Genomic DNA, 18,473 nt, shown 5'->3' with positions numbered 1-18,473 from the left:
TCAGTTCGTTCTAGCTTTCTACAAATGAATTCTGCATTTCACTCAAAATGAAATAAAGAGCAAAATTATCTGAGTATACCATTAAAGTACTATATATCTGTAAATTACTTTACACTTGCTATTCTCAGCTCATCAGATTAAGCTACAATCAGAATGTGTCATTTATAAACGGAAAGTTGATCAGCTTTTTACTTCCGACCACAAGTTTATCTCCCCTCAGATACCACTGATCCATTGAGGCATTCAGCTTGCCATAGGCCAGGCTGGGGCCAGTACCAGGGCATCCACAAGGGTGCCAACCTTGTTTGCCTGGATTCCTCCAGCGGATTCGTGCAGCTGCAACTGGTTTTACCTGATCAGGAATCCTGTTTGACCGAAGAGTAATTTAGAAGCCAGAGATGAAGTGAGTTCAACCCACGGGTAAAGGTTTCAAACGCACACTTTGTCTATCCCACCAAAAAAGTTCGATACTGTAATAGTGTTTTCGTTTCTCCTTGTCCCCCCTAAAGGTTTTCCTCAGGATAGTCCCAAAGCCTCCGTCGGTCTGGGGGCAGGAATAAGGAGAAGGGATGAGGTGACTTTTTGGACGGGGTAGGGGGACGTCTGGGCAGCCAGGGACCTGCCCATTCACTCCTCTTTCCCAGCCCCGGGAGGGCGCAGCGCCCGGGTGGGGAGCCCGCGCCAGCCCAGGCCGGCTCTGGCCTCCTGACCCAGACAGCGCAGGGCGCTAGGGATCGCTCGGCCGAGCTCGGGTCGCGCCGCCCTCAGCCTCGGGGCCACCAGCCGAGAGTTCGAGGCCTCCCCGATCCGGATGTGATGAAAAGGAGCAACAGAGGGAGAAGTGTTTCAGGAGTGTAGGAGTGGAAGGGGGGAAAGAGAGGCAGAGAGGGGGAAGGCCCCCTTGCAGGGGAGCCGGCTGGAGTGAGCTGGCTGGAAAGAGGGGGCGGAGTGCGCGGAGTCACAGCCGCCACCGCTGCCGCAGTTGCCGCCACTGCGGCGTCTGGGCTGAGCCTGAGGGAGGCGGGAGGGACGCGCAGGGGCGGCCGCTGCCGTCGTCAGGCCACCGGGGCGAAAATGCGGCCGCTGCCGGAGCCTCGCTAACTTTCCGAGGCGGAAGAGGAGGAGGAGGAGGAAGGGGCTTGGAGCGACTCGGGGGGATGCGGAGGTAGGTGGTCGTCTCCGGGCCGGGAAGAGGAGGGGTTTGATCCTTATCCCCGGGCTTCTCCCAAACCCGATCTCTCTTTCCAGCCCCTCCCCGCTGGGTCCACCTCGGACCCCCGGGACCCCGCCGCTGTCAACTTGCGTTGTAGCAGTTTTCCTCGCTAGTTTCAAATCAAAACTTCCCCGGGGTGGAGTTTGAGGGAGGGAAGTGGAGGCGGAGGGAACGTCCCGCAGGGGTGGTGTGCTCTTCTCTAAAAACATTTTTTTTAAAATTTTTGTATATTTTTCCGCCAGAAGCAGTCAGTTCCCTGCACCCAGCACCTCACAGCCCTTCCTCCGGGCGCCCTGCGGGGCGGCGAGCTAGGCAGCAGCGGCGCGGCGCGGGCTTGGCGGAGCGGCCCATGTCCGGCGCGGGCGAAACCCTCGCTCCCGGGCCAGCGGGGCCGCAGCGCGCGGCCGAGGCGGGCGGCGGCCGGCTGGGCTCCACAGCCCAGGGTGAGTGCGCGCTTGCCAGTGGCAAGCTTCTTTGTCATTGTTGCCTTTTTCAGTTTGCTCACACGTGTACAGATGGGGGTAGGTGGAGTGCTGTGAGGAGGGGCTCCCGCCTCATAGTTGAGAACTTTTGCACAGTTCGCGTTACTCAGGCAAGTTCTTCAGGATCCTTGCCCTAGATCAACAACCGGGTAAGAGGGCGGGATCCGTTGGTCCCTCCACTCCCCCTTCGTTTGGTTGCGAAGAAACAGGATGACAGCATTGCTTCTTTCTTAAGCATATGCATGTTTGGGCCTAAGACTCAATGTGTAGGTTCTGAAGCGCTTCTCCTCTAGGTCACTTCAGCAGATCCAGGACTGCCCTAGCTCTCTGAACAAGCATGCGCTCACTCCGTTTCATCTTTCTGTTTCTTGTTGGCTCCTCTACGACCCAGTTGATAGTTCTGTTTTCTGTGACCAATGGCTTTGGAATGGCTTATGCATGTTTTCAATAACTGGTTTGTTTTGAAATAAACAAGGTTTATAAGAAACACTTTCCAGGAATGAATTAGCTTCTTTGTGTTCTTCCAAAGTGTAAACACACACAGCCTATAAAATACTCTTGCGTCTGGGGAACTTCCATAACAAGCTTCTAAACGAGTTGAACTTTTCTTCTCTTGAAGGCCATATACTTCAGGTTTCCATTGGTGACAGAGAGGAAAGTTCTTAAACTTCTAATGCATTTTACTCTAAGGATGGTTTTGAGCTACATAATTCTGTCACTGATATATCAGAACTAAGTAATTTTTCCAGTGCTCAAAAACCTACCATATACCCTTGATTTTAGGCATATCTGATAGCTTTATTTCCCACTTCTAGTACTAATGTAGTGAATCTTAGGGAGACTTTTTTAAGGCAGCAAAATTGGGAAAGGAGTTAACTTTCAAGCCATAATAGGTAAAAGCAGAAAATGTCTGTGGTTAAATTAAAATGTTCTGGTACCCAGGGCTGTTAAACTGAATTATATTTATCATTAATTTTTGCCTCTAAATGAGTGACTCCGTTTTCTAAACAGAGAAAATAAAAATGATGAAGTGCAGAAAATCAGAGAACTAGAATGATAAACATATGTTTTCTCAGAAGCAGCCCATGTTCTCCACATTGTATTGTCAGCACAATCATTTTCCTGTCATTAGGCATGCTGTTAGTAGTCATATCGACTCGTTGATGGGCTATTTATGCTCACACTTGAGCTGCTAATCACTATTGTTAAACTAGGCTTATGTCAAAAATCAACATCAAACACCCAAGGAAAATAATTTGATTTGGAAATAGCTAATATCTACAATATCCAACTTTAATAGTTTGCATTTTTAAAATCATCTGGGAGAATGTGCAGTGGTACTTGTATCTGTGCATTAGAATGCTGGATTGTGTCATGTGATCTGACCTTAAGAACCAGAGCATCTAGAATGGCCTGAAGTAGCACATTTGTTGGGTACAACACACATTATCAGTGTAGAAACTCTTGGGTTTCTACCTGAAACTCTTGGGTTTTACCTGAAAATTGCCTTAGCTTTAGCAACATAGTTAGACATTTTTAAAAATTATTATTAGTTTAACTTTGATTGAAAACTTTCTTTAAATGGGAATCAATGTAATTTAAACATAAAGTTGATTTTTAAAAACAGAATCTGCAGAATCTTGTTAAAATACTGTATTTTAAACAGGCGATCTCATAAGGTGTATTTAAAGAAAGAAATTCTTGGAGCAAATGGGTAGAGGAAAGCTTCAAGGGAAGCTTGGTTAGGTTGGTTTTATTGATAAAGACATTTGTGAAGAAGCTTTGCTCGAAGGCCACTCTACTCTTAAGCCCTTTCTCAAGTTCTTTTATCCTCTTGCTTCTGTCCTTGGATTCTTTGTCATCCTTTCTGAAGAATAGCTTAATAATTCTTCAGTAGGATATGGCTGCTTAGTTAATAGAAACCCAATTTTTAAATTCTTTATATTAAAGTCAGTAAGAAAGGTGGAATTTTAAATACAAATTAACAGAAAAAAAATTATTTCAGAACATGAAGGATATGATCAAGTCTATCTCTGCAAAGTTAAATATACATATATAGGTTAATAATGACATTTACAAGCTCTACATTTATTACTGTACTATATTGTGATGAGCTATCCATACTGTTAACCAAAGGCATGGAACATTACAGTTGAAAGTAATTTTAGGGATTCTCTAATCTGAACTCCACATCAAGTCTAAAATTCAGTTCTACATCCTTTTAGGTGTTTTGTTAAAAAAACCTGTAGTGCAGCCCATTCTAGTATTAACATTAAGAATTAGAAAGGTTGTCCATATTAAGCGCATACTCTCCCTCCTTAAAATTTCTGCCTTTTTGCTGTGGTTCTGCAAGCTTTTCTATTGTTTTGAAAGCATTAAAAAGCATTACAAATCTTTCCCATGTGTTTTGAAAATAGTTACAGAGCAGGGACACAAGCTTACATGCTCCAGGCTGTAAGAGAGAACCAGGATAGATGTCAAACAGTATGGAGCAATGGGGAGTTTAGGGAACTGGAGAGCTCATGGACCAGGAAACAACATTCCTCAGTTTTAGCTAATTGTTGCCATGTGGGTTAGTATCTTCAGATATTTCAAGTGATACTGGAAATCCAGATCTGTATGTATTATCTCTCCATTTTTAAGGGTTTGCAACTAATTAAACACAAATTTTGTCCGGGCCAAACTAAACAACCACCACTGTAGGCTGGATGTGGCCTCTGAGCAGCTGATTTGTGATCTCTCTTACAGAAAATAGAAAGTAAACATGCAATTTAAAGCTATATTCTTATTTGTGACTACCTTGTGAAATGTTGATTTACTTTCTCATGCAAAGTACTTGTATACATGTCTTGATAGGTGAAAAGCCGTTTGAATTATACTTAATTTTATTTTAAGAGAGAATGGATCTTGTTTATGTGGTCCCTCTAATTGCCATTTGTCCTGTTTTGATTAAGTATTTTAAAATTTGTGTTATAAAACAACATTGAAAATGTAGGTATTTGACCTTTGGTGCAATAGGTACTAGAACTCCTATAATCCAAAGAGCCTTTGAATTAATTGCTTCTTTCATAAGTTTGAGATTTGTAACTAGAGAGGTCTTTAGAAATAATTTAATCCAGCCTGCTCATTTTTTAGATAAGGGAAAGGATGTCCAAAGAATTTAAGTGACTTGCCCAAGGTCTTATACTCAGTCACTAGCAAGAAATCAGGGTGGAAGCACAAATTATAACATAAATTGTATGCCATTATGATAAATGCAGTTGAAGTAGAGAGTCAGTTCAACCTTTTTGTAGGGCTGGATTCATTGACAACAGGCTTGGGATATCATGAATCACTTGAGCTTGTTCCCATCCCTGTATCTTTCCCCCAACCCCCGCCACATTACATTTGCCAAGATGTAGACCGTTGGACTCTGAGTGCTGGAATATACTTTAATGTGATAATGTGTGATTTAATGCACTCTTCTCTCATGGGAGAGTCCTCTGAGACTATTAGGCGGACTTCTCTTAGCAGGATGCAAAATGCCAGTGAAGTTAATTAAAAATAATCTAAAATAGAAGCTGGGGAGAAAATCAAGTTGAAATTACATAAGAAGAGCTTTGACTTAGAAGCTTAGCTGAGTTGTCAGTAGCTTATAGAGGCTAATCAGATTTTCTTTTTGGGAAGCCAGTTTATTTCAATGTACATAATGTATACTTGTACATATCTGTAGTCTTCTATTTTTATCATATTATTTTATCCTTTTGACTAAGGATGGCATTTCACAGAATGTGTCATCTTTGAACAGCTTCTAATCCTGGTTCTCTACTGGGGACAATTTTGTTCTTCAGGAAACATTTGGCAATATCTGGAGGCATGTTTGATGGTCATAATGGGGGTGCTACTAGCATCTAGTAAGTGGAGGTCAGGGGCACTTCTGAACATTCTGTAATGCATAGGATAGGACAGCCTTTACAAGAAAGAATCACCAGTAATGTTGAGATTGAGAAACCCTGCTATCCTTGAGGCAACTGACGTTTTTGGCTTCATCCCAGACTTACAGAATTAGGATCTCTGGATGTAAGAGTCAAGAATTTGCATTTTAATCAAGCTTCAGGTGCTTCTTAACTCCAGTTGAGAACCATTGTTTTATAGGCTTTAATCTCTAAAAAGATGTGTTATATTGAAAGACTTTTAAAAAGTCTTTTTTTTTCTTTTTTTCTTTTTTTTGGAGGGAAAGGCTTCAGAAAGCTTTTTAAAAGTTCAGCTTTTCAAGTTCCAAAGTTTAAATTGTTATCACTCCATGTAAACTCTCTAATGATCCTCTCCAAGATTTTTATCGTATGCTTCAATTCATCCTCAAAATACTGCTGCATAGTCATCCTCAAAAAAGCTTATTTATTTTCATAATTATATGCAGTATAATACAAATACATTTTGAACATTATAAAAGAAATGCAAAAGTAAAATTTAAAAAGGATAACCGACTAAATACATAGAATTTTAATATTTATTTTACTATCTCAGCAGATATTCTTGCTATCCTATACTTTGGAGACTCCAACATACGGCAAAACAAGGAAAGAAGTCTCCAGTTTTCGCATGAGTTGTGTTCCATTGTAAATTGGACTTTTGGAACCTGGATTCTACTTTCTCATAGAAACAGAGTGATAAATTATATTTAGTTCCCTAATAAATGTCATAAGATTGTTAGAATTAAGTTTTATTAAATTGTGTGTGCCTATAATAACTCACAGAAAACATACTATTATAAAACTGGCAGCAAATACAAATAACCAAGAATAAAATTAAACTGAATAGAAATTGGTTTAAAACACTTTTTGAATACAGTTGCTTGAGGAAGGACAGGCTTAATCAGAAGACTATAGAAAGACATGTAGATTTGAAAGAGGATTTGGGAACATTTTCAATTTAGAAAATGAGTCTTTTAACTTATACTTCTAATTTTTTATGTCTAAAGGACCTAATGTACATTTTATGATTTTAGTTATACAAGTGGAGGCCTTATCAGCTGGGCATATTCATTTTCCCTTTGTTAAAAAAAGAACTAAATGAGTAAGAGAAGGATGTAACTGGGAAAAAAACTAAAAAGGGAGGAAGGAAGTGGTTAAAGAAGATATATCTGTAAATTTAAGAAAGCATTTGGAGAGGTTGACCTGTTTTAGTTGAGAACTGTGAAAAAAAAAAGTTCTAAGGAATAGCATGGTACATGCTGAGCCTGTGGCTGGCATATTAAGGAAATCAGTGCCATAGTAGAGGCACAAAGAAAGTGTGACGGCAGAACATGGGTAAGAGAAAATGTCTCTAGTAGGGGATTCGGAAAAGCCTCAAGAAAAGTTTTGATTTGAGTTGGACCAGGAAGCATAGCATGGTTGTAGGACTCAGCTCTGTGGAGATACCTGGTAGCAAAGAAGGCTTGGGGGAGATGATTACAGAATATTGGGTACTTCACCAAGACCATTGTATGGGCTGTATGAAGGGGCACAGAACAAGGTAGGCTAAAGTCAGTTCAGGAGGGCCCTGATTCTCTTGCTGAGGAGCTTGCATATCTCTTCTGTAGGAGTTGGTGACCACTGATTTTTCTTAAGAAGAAAAGGACAGGACCCACTGGTGTTTTTAGGAAAACTGTTCTGGTGACAGTTCCTAGAATGGTTTTGGGGGAAGAAGCAAGAGTGGAGGCAGTGATTATAATAGGCTGACAAAAGATTAGAGGACTTACGGCAGCATTAGCAGGAGTAAAATTGAGGAAACTGATTTAAGAACAATAGCAAAAGTAGGATAGAGCTTTACTTAGCTGTGAGAATCCCTGAGGGAATAGATTTTTACTTACTCATCTTTGAAACTCCTGAGACCAAGCACAGTGTCCACATTCTGATGAATTGATATGATTGGGTAAAAGATATAGATATAGATGTCTGTCTGTCTATCTATCTATCTATCTATCTATCTATCTATCTATCTATCTATCTATCTTGAGATGGAGTCTTACCCTGTCGCCCAGGCTGGAGTGTAGTGGCGTGATCTCGGCTCACTGCAACCTCCATCTCCCAGGTTCAAACAATTCTTCTGCCTCGGCCTCCTGGGTAGCTGGGACTACAGGTGTGTGCCACCACACCTGGCTAATTTGTTGTATTTTTTAGTAGAGATGGGTTTCACTATATTGGCCAGGTTGGTCTCAAACTCCTGACCTTGTGATCCGCCTGCCCCAGCCTCCCAAAGTGCTGAATTACAGGCGTGAGCCACCGTTCCTGGCCGGTGGTTGGGCAAAATATTTTATATGGGAGATGGTGGAAAAGTAGAAATTTAAGGTAATTCATAAGTTTGCTTTGGAGCCTGAGTGGAAGCCTAGGAAGAGCTGTTGAGCCTTCTTAGTCACAGGAGCATTGGATATTTGGTGGATACAAAAGATGAAAAGAGTTTTGGTTTGTTTAAGGAGAAACAGGGTGCATGGAAGACTTCTCTTGCTTGGATGGGTGGATTGAGTACACTCACTGTGCACTAATGAGAAGAAAGCCAGAAGATAGAGGGAAATTGAAGAAGAAAGGAGATGGAAGAAGGAGGAAGTGGTGCAGTAGGTATTTGTAAGGGAAAGATAAAAATTCTGGGAAGGAATGGGATGAAGAGACCAGTGTTTGGAAAGTTGGGAATGTTCCTCTTTGAGATGGAGGTGGGAGAAAAGGATAGGTGATAATCTAGACAAAATTTGATATGAAAATAAATATTGAGGGCCTATATCCTGGCAAAGTAAATGGTAACAATTTCTGAGAGCAAAGGAGGTTATGATGAATCAAGAAATTTGAGATGTCTGGAAAAGATTTGGAAGAGGGAAGAATTAAAGAGGTAGTCAATCTGCGGCAAATAAAGTGCCTGCTGGGTAACACAAAGAGATTAACTAGGACTGAATGGCATGAATTCTTAGTGGAAGTGATCAGCATGGTTGATTGTCTTTCTCAGCCAAGGAGCATGCAGGAGCTTGGGAAGGGAAACAGATAGAATGGATTTTGCAGTTAGCACAGGGTTAGAGGTTGGCAGGGTGGGAGTGATGAGAGGACGACAAGGGATGTGTATCACGCATGTGTGGGAAGAGTGTGTTTATGTTAACTCGTCTTGTATTCCAGGCTGGGAAGATAATCCAGAGACCAGAAATGCGATTGACAGACTAAGACTTCTGGCGATAAAAAATTATGGCTGTTGCTTTGTTTGGTCAGTTCACATACAAGGATTTAATATATATGATTGAGTGACCTTTACAGGGCTATGAGGGAAGCTGTGGAATTTTTGGGTGTGTAAAGGCTTTTCCTGTTTCTTTGAACCTCGTTTCCTGGATCTTGTTGAGATGATTTCATGGAAAGAAGACCTAATAACAGTGTACGATTATTTTACTGGATTATATTTCTATAATAATAAAAGGTTTGGGGATAGCAAGGAAACTTCAATTGACACAATCTAAAAGTTAGGCCATTTGCAAATACAAAGTTATTTAGAACAACAACACATGAAACAGGTAAAAAAAATTCAACCAGATTATCTTTCTGAGACAATGTAAGTATTCTCTTGTACAAAGGCAGAGGATAAATCAAGTGATTTCTATGTTTCTACTTCTCAAAGTATTTGGTTTTTATTAAGAAAATATATTATGTACTGACTAGATTCTAGATTTTGGACAGTTTAACTACAGTGATTCATTAGAGTACATCAAAGAAAGATGCTGCAGCCCTTCTGTCTTAAACAGTGCTATGTGTATGCACCAGTGTTTTGGATACTTGATCTCTCTCCCTCCCTCCCCTTTTCCTCCTCCCTCTCCCTCTCTCTTTGTCTTTCCAGTAACTTTACTGAAGTTACTTAAACTTTTAATATCTTCTTTTTACATTAGCCTACATGTCCTGTAGGAGGAAAGCTTTTTAACCATAAGTTTTTGAAGTCTAGTTATATTTTATAGATTCTTCTTCTAATCACTTAGGGTTTGCTAAGTAGAAACTATGAGAAGAGTTATTTTAACATGAATTTAATTTCGTTTGTGGTTTTTACTTACAGTCTACTTCTGTTTTCAGATTCACACCCACATGATCTCAAGTGAGATGATTCATATGCACGTGCTTTTATGCCCAATTAGTTTCAGGAACAAAGTCTGAAATTAATTTTTATGCTAGCACATATATTTTACTATTGAGATATTTGAATGGGAAAACCCTGCCCACAAATACTTTTCGGTGTGCCTACAAGGTCCTGTGAAAATTAAGAATGTATAGTTTTGTCCACAAGGAATTTCTCAACAGGATGAGAGAGGATGAGACACAAATGTGTACTAAATTAAATTGCAACCTCTTACTGAAATATCGATTCAAGATTAGAATAACAGCCATGTGACAGATTAATTTATGGCCAGATGCCAACTACTGGTATCATCTTGGAGCAGGTAAATTTAGAGTTTGAGAGAGGATTTCAGGATGGCGAGAAGGAATCAGTTGTGTCTAATTTGGACTGCTAGTGACCATAGTTAAAGAATACACAGTTTGTAGGGTTTGTTGGTGAGAATTATGCTGGGTTGAGCCTTGAAACTAAGGTACCTTGTGGTCGAGCGGGTGACAGGCTCTCTGAAACTAGGTGGCAGAGTATGAAGGAACCAGCTTCCTCTCTTTACTTTTGCCACTCCGAGGCATTGTCCTCCTACTCTTTTTCATGGCGAATCAGCCTGATCTTTCTGGTGTTTGTAAACGTAGACACTGCTTTTGGGTCTCTATAAACATAGTTCTTATTTCTTTCATTATCCAAGCAATACATAAGATCTGACGGGTTGTACTATTTATTTCTCATGGGGATACAAGAGAAAATTATTAGGCATGAGAAAGTATGGGAGTTTACAACATAAAATATATACAGTGTTCAAATAACTATATCAGTTTTTCATCAATATGCAAAATGGATATAATTTGTACATCAGCTAAGGAGTAACATATTTAATCTTGGTGTTAGGAAAGTATTTTTGATTGGAGGGTAAAGAGACTGAGGCACTGGTAGTGGGTGTGGAAAAGAAAGTATAGATTTGCGAGAAATTGGGGAGTTATTACTAGCAGGATCTGGTAATTGATTATTTTGGAATAGGCGACATAAAAAGAAAATAAAGAGTTGAAGGAGATTCTGTGACTACTATTAACTAAGACACAGGCAACAGTTATGGAAACAGGCAGGAAGAGAAGAAAAGTGATGATGAATTTTGGGAAATTTTGAGTCTGAGTTGCTAAAGATATATTTATGTAGAGTTAAAACTTCAAATCTGTAGCTCAGGATAGGTGTCAGGGCTAGGATAATGGATCTACAAGTTATCTTCCTGAAATTTACTGAAACTGTAGAAGCTGATGAGACTGCAAAGATGGTAGAGCCAGAAGAATATAGGTTGTGGTCTTAGAGGATAATCTAAAGAACTAATTCCTCCACAGGAAGGGTGGGGAGGGCCCAGAAATTGAGAGGCTGAGTTAGTGAAGTTTATAAGAAGTTCCCAATTTGGGCCTTTATGAAAATTGACAGAGGACACACCTTCTGATTTCAATTCTATATCTACCATTCTGAAGTCCCAGAAATTAATTTCAATATACTTCAAATTCACTTACAATTATCTTATTTGTGCCTTCACCACTATTTGAAAAACTCTTCCCTGTCCTCTATTTATTTCAAGATCAGACTCAAATCATAACTCTGAAATGCTCTTACAGATTAAACAACCCCCTTTGATTCACTTTTGATTTCCACTAGCCTTCATTCTTGTAATAGTGCCAAGTAAGGGTTCATTGCTTAACTAGAGAGCTTGAGACTAAAAGTGTTCTTGATAAATAACTCTGTGTAACTGAGAGGTAACAGAAAAGTTTTTAAACTGTGGTGCATATGCAAGTTACCATGCTGAAAGACTAAAGATGGGTGTGAATCTTCCATTCCTTCTTTTTTCTTTTGAGATGCAGTGTCACTCTGTCACCCAGGCTGGAATGCAATGGCGTGATCTTGGCTCACTGCAACCTCCGCCTCCCAGGTTCAAGCAATTCTCTTTCCTCAGCCTCTTGAGTAGCTGGGATTACAGGCGTGCACCACTGTGCCCAGCTAATTTTTGTATTTTCAGTAGAGACAGGGTTTCACCATGTTAGTCAGGCTGGTCTTGAACTCCTGACCTTGTGATCCTCCCACCTCGGCCTCCCAAAGTGCTGGGATTACAAGCGTGAGCCACTGTGCCCAGCCTCCATTCCTTTTTATAATGGAGTTAATAGACTGCCAATTAAGGGACCTGCTATAGATATGGTGTCTCTGGATTTTGGCAATCAGACAACCTCTTTCATGATAGTTTTCTAGACAAGATTAAGAAGGCTATTGTGCCTATAAGAGTGATTAGAATGTGATGCCTCTGAAAAACCATTGAATGAACTGGGCGTATTTAGCACAGAGAAAACAGAGGAACATAAGATACTTTCTAATATGGCACTGTCAAATGGAGAGAAGATTAGACTTTGATTTTTTTACTTTGTTTGATTTTGCAAAAAGGAAAATACGATGAATCAGTGAAAATTTTAGGGAAGTAGATTTTAGCCAAATGTGAGGAAGGTCCGAATAATTTAAACACCAGAAGTGGAGTAAGCTATTTCCTGAGGCCATTTCTCTATCCTTGTAAGTATTCATACCTACAGTCCTTGGCCTATTCTTGAGAATGTTGAATGTCGAATGTTTTCATCTGAATTTATTTTATCAGGTTGTCAGAGGGGCCTCTGAGAGCCCATTTAACTCCAGATTTCATAAGCCCGTGAATGTTTGGCTTTAGTATGAGCATATTGTTTGGCTGAATAAACATAACTGAACCCGTATGTAAGAAGGAAGGAGTTTGCTGTGCCTCAAGGTCAATCATCCTAAAAATTTATTCTTAGGGTAAGGAAAAGTAGGTTTAGATGTAAAAGCTGCAAGAGACTAAGATGACTGAGATGTGTCCTGGGTCCTCACATCAGATTGCTGTTATCCAAGGGATTCTTTTCTTTTCTTTCTTTTTTTTTTTTTTCTCAAAGGGAGTCTCCCTCTGTCGCCCAGGCTGGAGTGCAGTGGCGCGATCTCCACTCACTGCAAGCTCCGCCTCCCGGGTTCACACCATTCTCCGGCCTCAGCCTCTCAAGTAGCTGGAACTACAGGCGCCCGCAACCACGCCCGGCTATTTTTTTTTGTATTTTTAGTAGAAACGGGGTTTCACCATGTTAGCCAGGGATGGTTTCGTTTTCCTGACCTCGTGATCCACCCGCCTTGGCCTCCTAAAGTGCTGGGATTACAGGCGTGAGTCAACGCGCGCAGTCCCAAGCGCTTATTTTCTTAAGTGGAAAGCGCACAATTCTTCCTTCTCCCTTCATGAATTTAGAGCCCTGATTTATTGAGATGTATGTTAAATGATTGCTGCACTTTGTACCTATTTCTTTGCATATTTATACTCAATTGGATTTTCATATAATTTTGTAATTTGTTTTCCAATTTTGTTTGTGCATATTCCATTCCTTTTACCTACCCCAAACCTATAAAGTGATTGAGTCAGTATAATTTGCCCGCCATTCTTTTGGGTCTAAACATACCATATGCTTCTAAATACATAAGAAGCCCTTCAAAGGAATATATTTTAGATCTTGCTCAGAAGTCTTATTATTTTTCAAAATACTGATAGCAATGAATTAATTAAATTACATTGATTTAAGCATTTGACTTACTCAACAAACAGTTATAGTGTATGATTATATAACTTCCTTGTGTTTGCAAAATCTTGAAATTTATGCATATGTTCATTCACTCATCTGTTTAAATGCTTTGGTTATCTTAACGTGTATTTTTGGACAATGCAATTTTAATCCATTTTAGAATGTTAGGCAAAGCAGGTTGGTTTTGCAATGTTCCTTAAAGGTCATTAAGCTTGAGGGTTTTTTTTTTTTTTTTTTTTGGATCAGTGAAGAAGTAAAATTCCAGAGCCTCAGGTCTTCCTGAAAGCTGCCTTATCTTTGGTTTTTTAAAGGTTACAGTTGGGAAACATTTGCAGAATTTCCACATTATTCTGAACTACGGGGAAAATACAGACCTAGTTTTTTTTTGGTTACTTTTCCCAGAGATTTTAGTCTCAGATTACTTGAAATTTCATAAACTAGAATACATATCGATCATCTGTAATAATGCTGGTGTTTTAATGGAAGAGTAAATATGAAATTGTTTAAAGCAAGTTTGTTATAGATAAGGGAGGTATGAATATAAATTGCATATCAACAATAACAATATATATAATGTGCAGATTACAAATGCTCTGTCATAGATTATCATCAAATATTTAATGGAAGTGTATGAGAGCTCACATGCAAAAGTCTCAAAATTTAAACACAAAGAGAGCTAGTTATACTCCTTTTTATAAGAATAGAAGTATATTTTACACTGATTAAGTTTTATGAGGTTTTATAAAAATTCCTGCCAAGGAACATAATTTATATTAGTCTTTCTGGAAGTAAGCAAATAAAGTATGAGTAACAAGTAGAAAATGTATTTTTCTTTTTTGTTTTTTTTTTTTTGGTTTGTGAGTTTACACACACTTCTGCCTGGTTCAGTAGAATATTTGAGGTGGCTTATAGGAATACTTTTTAAAAAGGATTAAAACAGAATAACGGTAAATATAAATAGACTAGGAAACCCAAGCCTGGGGAAATCAGAATGTATAGGTATAGGCTGTGGGGTCAAACACAGTTATTCAATTTTGTATATAGATGTGCGTTCAAAAGAAAACTTTTGGAGGATATACTTTTCATTGTCTATAAGGAAAAAAATAACATACAGCTACTCAAAGGAAACAATACTTTTCCTTGTATTCAGTCTGGAAACATACTTATTGTCTGGTTTTTCATATAGAGATTACTGAATGGATACTGCCCTTACCAGCCTCCTTATGATTTATTTATAGCATGTTTTAAAAAGGTGCTTATTGCAATAACACTTAATGTAATAACAATAGCCAGTGTGAATGAGCTCTTATTCTATATCAGACACTGTGCTTTCCTGGCTTGATTTCATTTATTTCCACATCCACCTTACGAGGTAGAGACTGTTTTTATTCCCATTTAAAGATGAAGAAACTGGCAAAGATTAACTTGTCCAAGATCCACATCATTAGTGGTGGACGCAGGCACCCTGATTTTAGATCCTTTGCTTTTAGTCGCTTCTCTAGTGCAGCGTAAAATTAGGAGAGAGTCCTTCTGTCCCAGAGACACTAATGAGAATCCTTTTATTCATCAGGAAGACTTCAAGTATTGGACTTTTAAATGGCAATATTGCCCCCATTTTTTTGAAAACTGTGGCATGTACAGAAATTTGAAGCAACATTCTCAGGTTCTTCTGTTACTATAATATTATTTGTTAAAAGCATTCAGTTATGGAGATAATATTATTGCTTGATTATAAATTGTTGGAGAAATATCCCTCTTCAATAGTTTGAACAATTGTCTTATAGAAAAGGTAAAGCTTACTATTTCTACCTACAAAGGGCAGAACTAAGAATAGTTATAAATGACTTAATAGCAGATTTATGTTAAAAAAAAAAAGAATAACTTGTTAATGCACCAATCTGACCAAGAATACAAGGTGTCCCCTTGTGAAGTAGCAATCATTGAAATTTTGGAGAAGGGCTGAATATTACGGTAGACTTTTCTACACTGAGTGGGATATGAAACTAGCTGAGCTGCAGATCTTTTCCAACTCTGGATTTTATCCTCCTGTTTCCAACTGTATATCTATCTCTGAGATTCTGTTTTCTTATCAGTAAAACTGGGCTAAGTTTTTCTCTTTATTACACTGTTGATGGTTCTGAAGATCAAATAAATATTATATATTTAAGTCCTTTGAAAACCATTAGTACTATAATTCCAAACATTGATTATTCTTTCAAACAAAGAAAACTTTTTTTTTGAAACTTATGTAACAAACACATATTAGTTGAGTGGCTGTTATGTGGCATATATCATATTTTATATGTTATTTTCTAATTTATTATTAATGTTCTTATATTTTTCTCTTTTGCTAATTACCATCTTATTATTTTATCCTCCAACTGTTGTAGACAAGTAAAACTACCAAGTTTTAAATTTAGATAATGCCAACTAAGTAAAATGTTATAGAATTTTAAATTAAACAGAAATTCTATTTACCTGAATATTTTTCATTCTCCTTCAACAGGAAGAATTGAGATTGGAGAAGATTGTTTCTTACCATTCATGCCCTTCTTTAGAAACAGGAAGATAAAGGGTATTGATTCTGTAAGATAGACAGTCATTTCTGAGTAGGACATATTGTATTTAAATTGATCATTTGGAACCCTTACTTTTTCCATTTACTCTCACTCAATTCATGTTCGTCACTTTCTTTGAGAATTAATTCAAATCCAATGCCCTACAATGGCTTTTCTATGATTTCCTCGACTCCATTTTAAACACTCTTCTGCGTGTGTGTGAGCTTTTGGCTCTATTGTTTAGTTCTTGTGCAGAATCAGATTTGCAGAATTTTAGAGCCAGAAAGGCCTCTGCGTTCATCCAGTTCAATGCTCTAATTTCCTGATGAAGAGGATGAAGACAATGAGTCCCAGTCACACAGCTGGTCAGCCTTTGAGCCAGAATTATGTTGGAGCAGTTGTCACTACCTTCTGTTTTGCAGTTGCTTGATTGTTTATGTGTGTGTGTTTGGTCTCCCCAGTGAGAAGATTTGTTGCCAGGGAACTAGCCTTTTTCTTCATCCAGAGAAAAGTAGTTCTTCGTCACTTGTTTGTCCAGAGTAGACATACTAGGATGCTCAGGAGCTAGCCTTTGGAAGTAGATGCCAGTGGTGTTCAACTATCCTTTGATCTAGTACTATTTTTAATGCATCTTCAATTTTTATTTTGAAATCTAAAACGTATTTCTTTTATCCCATTATTAGTAGAATTGATTAGCATGATATATAATTCAGATTTTGCATTCTTTTTTATTTTTTGAGATGGGATTTCAGTCTTGTTGCCCAGGCTGGAGTGCAGTGGCATGATCTTGGCTCACTGCAACCTCTGTCTTCTTGGATTCAAGCGATTCTCCTGCCTCAGCCCCCAAGTAGCTGAGATTACAGGAATGCGCCACCATGCCCAGCTAATTTTTTGTATTTAGTGGAGACGGGGTTTTACCGTGTTGGTCAGGCTAGTCTCGAACTCCTGACCTCAGGTGATCCACCCTTCTCAGCCTCCCAAAATGCTGGGATTATAGGCGTGAGCCACCATGCCCAGCCAGATTTTGTATTCTTAATAGTTATCCTTACATGGAGACAGAAATAAATACCTCTATATTAATTCAATGATTAGATACAAATCTATTTTCTAGTACTTAGAATACTGTGACAAGGGGATGAGTATCAAAGTCTGTATCTCAATATTTGATATACCTAAGTTTTTTTTTCTTGATATAAATAGTTGTGTAGTACAAGATAAGAGTTCACTTAGAATAGTGCCCCTCAAGCCGGGCCATATATCATGATGACATCACTCCCCCAGCCCCACACACACCTGAGTTGAAATCTCTTAGCTTGGGCCTGTGCATGTTTATGTTTCAACTGTACATACGGTTCTAATCCCAAGCCAAAGTAAAGGACCATTGGCTTAGAAGGACAGCATTGTTGAGATAATGAAGGCCCCCTTTTAAGAGAAAATTGCTTTGGGTGGGGGAGATGTATGCCTGTTGGACATGTAAATAGAAATCTTGTAGAAAGTACAGACTGATTTCATACGTGACCAAAATCACCTGACTACCTATGGGTTATCTTTCAGGCCTACCTACTAGTTGAGTTGCAACTACAAACCTCCATTATACAGAGTGAAATTTATTAAACCAGGGCTGAGTTCTCTGTTTCTCATTTCAGAAATAACACAAAAAATCTACTCTGATAATAGAAATTGGTTACTAGAAACTTCCATTTTGTTATTGTAATGAGTAGTGGCTGACTCAACCAACTGAAAGCTTTAGTAAGGTTGGTTTCATGTTTGGATATCATGGTCGCCATCTTACAATTATCTATCAATAAATCCTGATCTCTCTTCAGAGCATTTCTTCAGTGTTATATGTAACTGCCCACCATTTATGAGACTGCCATATGGGTAGCTCACTGAAATGAGTAAATAGTAAGAATATATTAATAAAATGACATGCATACATTTGAAAGTCACAGAACAGTCAAGTGGTCATAGAAGTTTAGTTTGTACAAGTGGACAATTGGCAACAGTCAATTTCAATTATTTTTGTTGGGAACCTTTTCTGAATCTTGCTTTGGGCTAGGTGCTGCAGAACACAGCAAAACCCTGAGACCAGCTTTTGAGCCAAGACATTTAGTTTTCAAGAGAAGTAAAGTTGAATAGACTGAGAATAGTGAATTAATAGTAACTGCATATTATTTACTATTTATTGAATATAATCAGACAGAGAATGATAGTTTTTTTCTTTTTTGACCTGAGATGGACACTAGGAATCACCTAATTCTAGAATTTCACAGATAAGGAAACTTTTTAAAAAATGTGATAAATTGTCCATTAATAACAGTTTAGAGCAGGAAGAACTTTATTTTTTACCTAGAGTGGGTTATATAGTTGCACATCTATGTGTATATGGACCACATGGCATTTTCATTTATTCAATGGAGAATTGAGAGGGTCTGTGTTTAGCACTCGAATATTGGACATGATTCAAATATGAGTTAAGTGTGTCTAGAGGCTTTATTCATACCTATTTTCTTTT

The 18,473-nt window shown here is 38.7% G+C and overlaps 1 protein-coding gene across 1 annotated transcript in view; it reads left to right on the top strand.

Annotated features, from left to right (window-relative positions):
• The first annotated feature begins 1,091 nt into the window (after positions 1-1,091).
• The window catches only part of MDFIC (MyoD family inhibitor domain containing), a 91,631-nt gene continuing 74,249 nt past the window's right edge, over positions 1,092-18,473 (top strand). Inside the window, exons 1-2 of the mRNA XM_050785143.1 lie at positions 1,092-1,165; positions 1,459-1,656. Of these exons, the coding sequence (XP_050641100.1) occupies positions 1,563-1,656 (94 nt within the window). The 5' untranslated portion in view covers positions 1,092-1,165; positions 1,459-1,562. The remainder of the gene's footprint in view (positions 1,166-1,458; positions 1,657-18,473) is intronic.

Source organism: Macaca thibetana, chromosome 3 (assembly GCF_024542745.1).
Source record: "Macaca thibetana thibetana isolate TM-01 chromosome 3, ASM2454274v1, whole genome shotgun sequence".
In the NCBI taxonomy this organism is placed as follows: Eukaryota; Metazoa; Chordata; class Mammalia; order Primates; family Cercopithecidae; genus Macaca; species Macaca thibetana.
This window is presented reverse-complemented; position numbering and strand designations above follow the sequence as displayed.